The 11,113-nt window shown below is 36.9% G+C and overlaps 1 protein-coding gene across 1 annotated transcript in view; it reads right to left on the bottom strand.

Annotated features, from left to right (window-relative positions):
- Positions 1–10,906, bottom strand: part of drgx (dorsal root ganglia homeobox) — a 16,120-nt gene extending 5,214 nt beyond the window's left edge. The window contains exons 1-4 of the mRNA XM_057849084.1: positions 10,789–10,906; positions 10,437–10,537; positions 8,400–8,501; positions 4,349–4,521 (exon numbers count right to left, since the gene is read on the bottom strand). Of these exons, the coding sequence (XP_057705067.1) occupies positions 4,349–4,521; positions 8,400–8,501; positions 10,437–10,537; positions 10,789–10,846 (434 nt within the window). The 5' untranslated portion in view covers positions 10,847–10,906. The remainder of the gene's footprint in view (positions 1–4,348; positions 4,522–8,399; positions 8,502–10,436; positions 10,538–10,788) is intronic.
- Positions 10,907–11,113: the final 207 nt, after the last annotated feature.

Genomic DNA, 11,113 nt, shown 5'->3' with positions numbered 1-11,113 from the left:
GATGTCAGGCATTTGTTGTTTTTTAAAGATTTATTCCAATCAGAACTCGGCAACTGCTCGTAAAAGCCGAGCGTGCTCTCCCTTCACTTTCGTTTCCGCTTGATCAATTGCATTCACGAAACAGTGATCACAAAACGGACTACCCGACCGCTGGTCTAGAAGGTGTAGTAATTTAGAAATTTCCCGCTGGCGAGTAATGAGTTTCCGGTTCAGAGGTAAACCGCGTCATCGAAGACGTGACATATGAGGCTGCTCCTTTCTAGGCATGCGTAGTTTGCGCAAATGCAGGCGTACCTTGCAGAAGCAGGGGGGCCTTAAACGCACCTTGTGTGGACAGGTATAAAAATAGTTGGCAAAATAACCAGGAGAAAATTATCTGTCCTAGTGTAGATGTAGCCTGAGACTTCTGACATGTATAAAGGACAGCTGCGCTCTGGTTTGGCCCACACAAGGCTGTAAGTTGTTTCAACTAATATATGTTTGTGTATGCATTTGTAAATACGTTAGCATTCGTAGCATTTAAGCTAGGGGACTTTTGTAAGGTAAATTAGGTTAATTTAATCTATTAAATTGACATATTGATCAGATTAGATGCAATAATTGTTTTGTCTCAAGTGTTCAATTGTTAAAAAGTGTGTCGTGTTGAACATAAGTGTGCATATGTGTGTTACAGCTTTACAAATTGTCAAAAGTAAAGGAAGTAAAAAGCTTTAAATGGCACAATTGCTTTGTTTGCTGTCTGAACAACTTCACATTTAGTGAGGACGGAACATGTCATATTAAAAAAGTAAAGATACTGTGAAAAATAAGATACTGTGAACTACAATAAGGTACTGTTTAAGCAGATTAAATAAAAAAAAAAAAAAAAAACGACTGGAGACAAAATAGTGGACGAGACTCCAGGGTCGTATGGTCGAAATCGCGTAAGGAGAGTATGTTGTAACCCCGGGTACTACCTGTTTTCAAACTGGGAACTATTTTCGCCACTAGAGGGCGCTTATGCACTTTGGGGGAATGATGCTTCCTTTCTATAATTTTTTTCTCACTGAAACTTAATGATTTTTTTGGTGTACTTGTGGTTATGTAATGGGTTATTGTACAGTATAATGATAACAGATCATATAGATAACTGTGTTGAGAAAAAATACAATTGTAAAAAAAAAAAAAAAATCAAAACATCGTAAGCAGTTACTCACAATGTTACTCATTGCTTCAGTATTCTTTTGTACCTAATACTTTTTTACTTGTTCTTGTGTACAAGTATCTTTTAGATGACTACTTTTACTTGAGTAATATTATTTTGAAGTAACGCTACTCATACTCGAGTAAAATTTTGGGCTACTCTACCCACCTCTGCCACCGTGTGAAATGATCCGGGGTAGTTTTGTGTGATTTTTCGCTTCGAAAGGCGAGAATAAGACTTTGAAACGCGGCTCGGTTCGGGTTGGCATGTCGACTAGCTGTCACGCCTCCTGGTTTGTTTTCGCTCTCCGAAGCCGGGTCATGGAAATGACAAAAGCCGGCATAAAATATTGTTTGGGAGGTGCAAGAAGTCGATAGTTTTGACCATTATGGAGTAATTTTGCCATGTCGTACGGAATAAATGCATTTTGAATATTTCAGAATCAATTTAGCACAAGACTGTTATTTGTCATGACCATACCATTTATTTAGCAATTGGGAAAAAAATACTTAGATAAAAAGAATATCCTGTAAAAATATTGGAGTAGAGAGATTGAAACAATGACATTCCTTTCGTCGCATTTTCCTTGTTCTGAATAATTCCCCCTCAATGGGCTGAATTCTAAATCAGATGAAATTGTGACACTGCAAACGTCGTCCTCCAGCTGGGGACGCTAGAGCGCTGTAATGACTGGTAGGGCTAAACGGCAGATTAAAAGACAAATTTCTCGTCATCTGCGCTTTGCCAAATTTTTGTATATCTTCGAAACGTCTCAAAATATGATTCTAATTCACATAATAATGCTATTTAATAAAGATGTCCCGATCGATCGGGTCCGATCACGTGATTTTCAAAGTATCGGAATCGGCAAAAAAATATCGGACATGCCTTTTTTTTTAATATATATATATTTTTTAATTAAATCGTTTTCTAATTGTATTTAACATTACAAACAAAATGTCTTACACTCATCCAGAGTCTTTAATTTTGGCTTAAAGTAGGGCTATCCAATTTATCGGGTTAATGGTGGTAATTAATTTTTTAAAAAATTAATCACGTTAAAATATTTAACGCAATTAACGCATGCGCTGCATGACCCACTCACGATCGGGTCCGATCACGTCATTTTCAAAGTATCGGAATCGGCAAAAAAATATCGGACGTGCCTTTTTTAAATATATTTTTTCATTAAATCGTTTTCTAATTGTATTTAACATTACAGACAAAATGTCTTACACTCAACCAGAGTCTTTAATTTTGGCTTAAAGTAGGGCTATCAAATTTATCGCGTTAACGGCGGTAATACATTTTTTTCAATTAATCACGTTAAAATATTTAACGCAATGAACGCATGTGCTGCACGACCCACTCACGCATTGTCGCGTTCAATCTATAATAGCGCCATTTTACCTATATATAGAGCTAAAAGGCAGCGTACAATGAGTAGAGTAAATTTTGGCAGTGTTTGGAGCCTTTTTTTAAATGGCTAAAGCCTTACAATCCCTCTCTCAACAATTAGAAATATCATGGGAAGCAATATGGGGAAGAAAGGTAGTAGTTGATCTTTACTTAACATCCTATGTTATTTCCCAACGCAGAGAAGATATATCAATTGGTGCCACTACGCACAGTCATGGTTGCACTTCCCATCATGCATTTGGGCAGAACAGTTAAATGGCTGCAGTATCATTTACTGAAAGCTCAACAAATACACTAGATGGCAATATTTAGTCACAATATACAAAGTCACATTTATCCTTTAAGAATTAAAAGCCTTTCTATCCGTGGATCCCTCTCAAAGAAAGAATGTTAATAATGTAAATGCCATCTTGAGGATTTATTGTCATAATAAACAAATACAGTACTTATGTACTGTATATTGAATGTATATATTCGAGTTTTATTCATTTTTTTTCTTAATGCATTGCCAAAATGATCGGGAAAAATTATCGGGAATGATTGGAATTGAATCGGAAGCAAAAAAAAAGCAATCGGATCGGAAAATATCGGGATCGGCAGATACTCAAACTAAAACGATCGGGATCGGATCGGGAGCAAAAAAACATGATTGGAACAACCCTACTATTTCAGACTTGTTTTAATCCTGTCATTGGCACATTAAGCTTAATACAATGAAGAAATATTTAGGACTGGGGGGGAGGTGGCAAAGGGAATTTTCATCTTTAATACCCGTAAAATAGAGCCATGTGGATATTTATGAGAACAGGAAGGAAAAATTTGTTTTTGCTACATTTTCAGATCATTTTTGGCATCTCATTTGAGTATCTTTAACAAAATCTTGTTTCATGATAGCTTTGAATTGAATAAAGATGTTATTATGACACTTTTAATAAGGAAATTTCTGTTAAACAAATTTTCTTCTGGCGATTATTTTCGCTATTTCTGGTCACAAAAAAGTTTTTATTCTATCATGTCAAGGACGAGCACACCACATTTAAAGTCGATGAGTAGGAGACTGATAATTGTTGGCGAATGGAGTCGGGATATTCATGCTAACACCAACCATAGAAAAAGGACCGCCCTCTTTCAACAGCACATTTTTGTATGTGTCCAATGAGTTACCAACTTATACAAAAATCAAACCCATCTTCTTGCAAAAAATTTTGATTAAATCATTACACAAATGTAATAGACTGCTCCCTCATCTGTTGTTTGAATACAGAACAGCTAAAACACACCAGTATAAAAAACAACTGTAATAAAAAAAAACCAAAAAAAAACCACCTTGATTAAAAATAAGGATGCTTGTATTTTTATTGGCACCTTCACAGCTTTTAATGTCACAATATATTAATTATTACAGTTGCAGTTTGCAGTCCACTGCATCGTACCGAGAGACATTACTAATATTTTGCTCAATTATTTATCAACATGAGAATGGACTGCACTTCATATAGCTCTGGATGAATAAGAAAAAAAAAAAAAAACCTTAAAGTTAGTCAAAAGGAAGGAACTAGTAAACTAGTTTTGTAAATGTTTTACTGCCCACAGTAACTCAATCATACCTTAGTGCATATTTAGGCATTTGTTTCGTAAACATGCAACTTAACCATACTTTTCTTGTTCAAAAATGCATACTTAGTTTGTTTCATGCTGGGATAATTCTGGATTGAATAAAAATGGGTGAAGACGTTTTGACCTCACCTTTGCTGCATGTCCAGTGGTTCTTTGTGTTTCCGGCTCGGCTCTACAGGCGACTGAGAGTTGAGGCTGCGCGTCGGTGGAGCTCCCTCGCTCATCTGCTCTTTGCCTCCTTCCGAGTCTGTGCTGCCTCGCTCCGTTTTCCTCCACTTAGCTCTGCGATTCTGAAACCAAACCTGCAATAACACAAAACGCAATAACTGACTTTCTGGTCACGCCACAAACATTTACCTACAGCTCTAAAAATAATTCAGCAATGAATCAGATTATGTCTCAAACAGTGGAATACAGTACTTACTTTTTAAAAAAAATGTAGCACGTGCTGCTGTTTGTAACAAAAAGAACAGAAGTATCAAAATACAACCAATCTGAAAAGGTTCTGCTGGATTTATTGTTTTAGTACTGGTCTTGCTGGTACAGGCACCAGCATAAGCTAGATATGGCGGAAAACACTCAGGTGACTTGAGGTTCCCCTCTGAGACCCCCAATTTGGCCAAATTTCAAAATTGTCCTATACGGTATGCATGTGTGATACATCATTGGAAAGCTTAAAATCTATTATTTATTTTTTTCTAACAGGAGGGCATTTTAAAAAATAAATAAATAAACAGCGAAAACCTAATTGGAGATGAGAGCATGAGAGAGCATAATTAAAGGCGCCATGATTTTAACAAGATGTTATTACGTACTTAACTCTTTTCTATCCCAAAACGCCGTGGAGCATGTATCACCAAGTGTCAAGACACAGGTGTGAATGGACACAGCTCGACTTTTGGGAGGATTTTATGGGTGAATCACGGTAATATAAGAAGGGTTATATTGCATGCAGAAATCGCAGACATCAAGGAGTGGTCGAGATTTTCTTTTTTATATATTTACCCTTTTAAACGTTTCTATTTATTTACTTATTTTCCCAAATTTTCTTTGTTTGGATCGATTATTTATCATCTAAAATATCAGGAAAAATGTGAAAGTAACAACAACAACAACAAAAATACAATTAAGCAATAGTTATGAGGTAGATATCCATGACTTATTTACAGACACTATTTTTGACATTGTGACATAATTTGTTTAAAAGTTTAAAATATAATTTTTTAAAGTCGTTTTTTTTTTTGTAACTAAACATTAGACATCAATGAATGATTCTAAGCTAAAAATGACAGACCTTTCGAATAGTAAACATACTTAGCTTCTTTTAATGGCTAGGTTGAAACAAAAGCGGTTGCGCGGTATCTGTAAACGGGGGTCCTCAGGGTAAAACGGACAAATTAAAAATTGTTTGGGGGCGTAATGCACCATAAAACTGCTATGGTAGCATGTTGTGTTCTCTCAAACACAACAGTTCTTTTGGCTTAAAGTACAACCGTTTATTTTAAAGAGGGGGACAAGAGCAGAAACTCCTTTTTCATCTGTGTTTTCCGACATATAGAAAGTTACTGGACAAACTATACAGTATATCTTACTCTAAATAATGCAATGTATTTGAGTATTTTAAGCACATGTTATGTACTATTGTTTTTAATAGGAGTGTGTTAAATATAAGTGGCATAATGTAAAGGACAAGCATGTCAGGATAGTATACAGTATCTATATGCAATACAGATGGGATAAATCACAAGCAAATTTCTTCTTAAAATATGTCTGTTAAGCTAGCTATTTTTCTCATTTCAAGAAATCTGAGTAAAATATACTTGAAGCACTGACAGATAATTTCATTCATTTCTAGTAGATTTACACTGAAAACAAGGAAATTGAACTAGTTTTAAGGAGGTGTGTTTTTGCAGTGCATGTATAAGGAATTTGGTGTACTGAGACCAAATTCGACAAAGTCATCAATAGCACTAGCGTCTGCATTCCAACGACATGCCACTGAAAGAGTTGAATGACAACCACGTCACGTGACGATTCTTTTCAAACATTAAATCTGACAACAGCTATGTATGTGCAATGTCTGTAACTAGATACATTTTGGAACTTTTGTTTTGTTTGGGGTGGCGTGGCTCAGTGGTAGAGTAGTTGCCCCCCCCAACCCAGAAGTTGTGGGTTCGATTCTCCACCATGATGAACTCGTCTGAGTATCCTTGAGCAAGATACTGAATCCCATGTTGCTCCTGGTGTTGCGTCACCAGTAGGTGGATGGCGATGTAGTGTAAAGCACTTTGAGGGCCTTAAAAGGTGGAAAAGCCCTATACAAGTATAAAACCATTTATTTGTAAATCAGTGTTTATGGTCGAACGGAACATTTTTCGGTGCCGTTTCAAAAATTACCTGCGTCACGCAAAAATTCTGGTCGTTTCGATACTGGGACGGTGTCGATCAGTCGAACGGTTCAGGGTTTTTCCAATTAAAAATGAATAGGAAATTTTTGGGCAAATTTCCGGGGGTAACGTTAATTTTTTTCCAAATTCTGTATACAACTTTTATGCTCCTAACCCACCGTCCCGGAATTTTTGATGCCCAAAAACGTGATTTGGTCAAAAATTGTAGTATAGATACATTTTGAAACTTTTTTTTCCCCCGAAAAATTGCTTTGTTTACAGGCGTAAAATTTTTCAGGGCAATTTTAAAAATTCCCATTGTCGCGCAAAAATTTCGGTCGTTTCGATACTCGAACGGTGCCGATCGGTGCAACAGTTCGGGCTGCGCGGCACTGAAAAATTGCGGAGAAAAAATTATGATCGTATAATAATAAATTTTTTAAAAACCCGCGTTAACAGGCGAATGGAAAATTTTGGGGGGTCAATTGAAAGATTCCCATCGTGATGTGAATTTTCCGGTCGTTTTCATACCTGAACGGTGCCGATCGGTCAAATGGTTCGGGCTACGTGGTTTGCCGAAAAAAAGCGGAGAATAAGATGTTTATGTATATAATAAGAATAAAGTTGGCCATTGCAAGGCTAAGCTCTAGATAACTATTTAATCTGTAATTATCCATTGATTCTTACACAACTGAGGGCAAAACGCTCGTCATCATCATCATCATCATTATACAGAAGGATTCTTAAAGGTGTAGCTACCCGACAATGACAGGGTGGACAGTGATGAGGTCACATCCGCGTAATACAGTACATAAAATATGTCAAATATGTCATTCAGTCATAGCTATATGAGTCCAGTGCGTCATACCGTAATTGAAGCCGTGCTATAGTATTCGTATGTCCAGTAAAGGTCCAAAAGTTGCAGCGTGCACGTGTGAGAACAAGTAGTGGAGGTACCTTAATCGAATGAAGGTCAGAGCCTATAAGAACATTTAATTGAGCCATTTTTCATTATCATATTTTAATGACTTCCCGCTGACAGTTGCGCAGCCCGAGAGAAGTCGTTTATTTGCCCATTTAGGGATTGTTTGACAACATCACATTCGATTAGGAGTGCATTGGAACGGGCATTAATCATCATGTGCCAATGAATGGAGGTTACATCTCTATTGTGTGATGTCAACAAGGCCCGGCAAACATGCAGACGGGACAACAATGCGGCCCGCGGACTTATCTCACCCCTGCACCTTCCTGCTGCAAGTCAAGCAACTCCCCCCTCTCTCAATGGCCTATAATTGCTCCATTCATCTCCATTTGCAGCGGGCGCCTAATGCAGGGGAGGCCTATTGACACTCTACAAAAATGGGAGGGAGAAAAGGAGGGAGGGGGACGATGCTACAACAGAAATTACATTTATTTTCTAATAATAATGCAACTTTAATATCCCTGCTTGCACAGATTGAATAATAGCAATGTGATAATCGGATTAGGGGGAATAATTTGTTGACGCCTCCCAATTTAAAACGCTAGATTCCATTATCGGACCTGGAGCCGTGTAGGCTGACCCCGGGCATTATGTCCCACACGATTACTCACAAAAAGCAGGAAGTGACGTATAACTCTACAGTAAAGGTGATCATTATTTGCCTTCAAATCAACCAACACTTGACAAATTACTCTGTAAATGCTTAATTATGCATGATGAAGCATTGTTGTTTAATGAGATTACTGAAAGCTCCCCCATCCGCTTTCCTCTTCATTTAAGTGGTGCGAGAGATGCAATGGAAGCCCACCTGCACCCTGGCTTCAGTCAGGTTGATCTTCATGGCCAGCTCTTCGCGTGTGAACACGTCCGGGTAGTGAGTCTGTGCGAAGACCGCCTCCAAGGCTTCTAGCTGCACACACACATTATTTAAATTTGTTTTTTCAAAAGCAAAAAATACAAATGCACACTTTTAAACAATAAAATACATTTAGAAAATAAATTATTGCAATGCAAAAATGAATGAAAAGGATATTATTTTGATTTATTATTGTTGGTGCTAGTATTAGTATAGTATTGTTGATTAATGCAATCCGTATTCATGTCATATGATGTGATGCTTTACGAATGTCAGTGTGTATTTTTGTGTGTTTTTAAAGTATGCTATTTTATTTTATGTATTGCATTTTCTATAATTGCATGTAGTGACTATTCATTCTAACATTTACTCTAATTTATAATACATACATTTATTTATAGAAAGAAAGCAACTTAAGCTTGGAATTATTATTATCAAGGGCGTAGGTTTGCATAGGGACAGTAGGGACATAACACTACCAACTTTTCATGATGCTCAAATTGTCCCCACCAACTTTTAAGCAACCTTATTCGAATTGTATAATGACGTACGTATGATGTACATTGTATATTGTACGTAATTTAGATTGTCTTCTCATACGTTGCAAGAATAGAATAAACACTACCATTATTAAGTGAATTATTTTCATTATGTTCAGACTCACATTTATCCCTTTTCACTTGCTGAAACGCACGTTTGATTGACTGATAGCTAAAACACACAAACATGCACACTCACGCAACCCCGACAAAAAAATGTCAATATGCCGCCTCCTCCGCCCTCTTTGAAGATGAGGGATATTTTATAAAAAAATTGTCGGCCAGCCGCAGCAGCAGCCACTTTAAGTAATGTAAAAAGACGTCAATGTTGTGGAAGTGGGGAATACGCCACTCATTTTGCTACCGAAAGTCCGACCTGCATCAGAGTTAGCATAACATTAAACTGTGTGAACTTGCTAACCTGCAAAACTTAAATAGAGAGCAGCTTAGAGATAAGTTTCCTCCTGGTAATGTTACTGTGCATTTAGTGCATTCATTTGAAAATAATTTTATTTGCAGACATTTTACCCCCCCCCCCCCCCCCCCCAAAAAAAAAACAAAAAACACACACACACACACACAGACACACACCCACATACAAAAACACAACTGTAAATATCCTTTGTATGAAGCAATTGATTTCCCCATTTTCTCCTTTGAAAACAACAATTCTAACTTTTTACATTTTTACGTAGGAAACACATCAGCATATTCATGAGAAATGTAGCCCTGACCCCCATTCAGCCAATGTGTTTGGTCTTATTAATGTCCCGTCCCCAGCAAAAAGTGTATATGCAGGTTATGCTGTTATAGCATCCACACCATGTTGAGACCAAACCTACACCTTTGATTATTATTATCATTATTATTATTATTAGCATTATTGTGTTGTTGTTAATGTGATTTAACACACTGTTAAAAACAGCTTACAGAATTTACTCAATAAAATTGAGGTAACAATTTAAACTAAGTTTGATAGTGTAAATTTTACCCAATTTACTTTTTTAAAAAATTGGTAAAAATTCACTCAATAAAATTGAAGTAACAATTTACACTCAGTTTGATAGTGTAAATTTTACCCAATTTACTTAAAGAATTGGGTAAAATTGGGTAAAATTTACACTATCAAACTGAGTTTAACTTGTTACCTCAATTTTATTGAGTAAATTCTATAGTTTTTTTATTTTTATTTTATTTTTTTTTTACAGTGCAGCAGCAGCAAAAAAAATAGTGACATATTATCGTGTAAAAGCACAACGTGCTTTTACACGATAATATGTCACTATTTAGGGGAAGGGGAAAAAACCTAAATGAACACACTTAAAAAGTCATTTGAATATTATAAGAATAAATTAACTATAACTTTGGCTTTTATCTAAAGAAAATACTAAATGTGCGAACATTTACATATGTGCTCTTCCAGTTTGGAATTTATAGTGAAATAACATACCTGTTGCAAAGTGAACGTAGTCCTGTTCCTTCGCTGTTTCCTCCGGAGGAAGCCATCGTCAAAGTCGGCTGGGGTGTGGTTGGCAAAAGTACTTGAATTCACTGAAAAGGACATTAGATACATATTTAGTGAAAAAAGGAAAAAAATGCCTCCTTTGTGAAAAGCTCCCCTTAAGGCAAATATAAACGCTCTTCTGTATCTATAAAATACATATCTATTTGCGTTGTGTGGGTTCCTCACCAATTTCAACTTTTTCCAACACAAACCATGCAGTAAAATAAACGCAAAATGCCAAGAAAGTGACAAATTACTACATTAATAATCAAACCAAAAAGTGTAAGAATGCACTTACGTGTGTTGGAACGACAGCACTCAGCATCTAATTGCGGAGGACAGTGGAAGTAGAACATCCTGCGAGAGTTTCACCTTGCGCTCAAACAAATGACAAAGCTCAACACGCGCACAACCACGCAAGTCAAAGTTGTAATTTGTCGTTGCCTTGCAGGAACATCCTCAAAAAAGATGCACTTAGCGCGCGCACGTGTGTGAGAGCGAGATAGGTGATGCTGCTCTGGAGAGAAGGGTTGGACTGGGAGGGTCCACTTGTCTCCTCTCTCTGTGTCTCTCTCGCTCTCTGATACACACAAACACACACTCACCCCCAGGAGTGTCCAGAT

Source organism: Corythoichthys intestinalis, chromosome 10 (genome assembly GCF_030265065.1).
Source record: "Corythoichthys intestinalis isolate RoL2023-P3 chromosome 10, ASM3026506v1, whole genome shotgun sequence".
Classification (NCBI taxonomy): domain Eukaryota; kingdom Metazoa; phylum Chordata; class Actinopteri; order Syngnathiformes; family Syngnathidae; genus Corythoichthys; species Corythoichthys intestinalis.
Note: the sequence above shows the minus strand (reverse complement) of the source record. Positions and strands in the feature narration are given on the sequence as shown.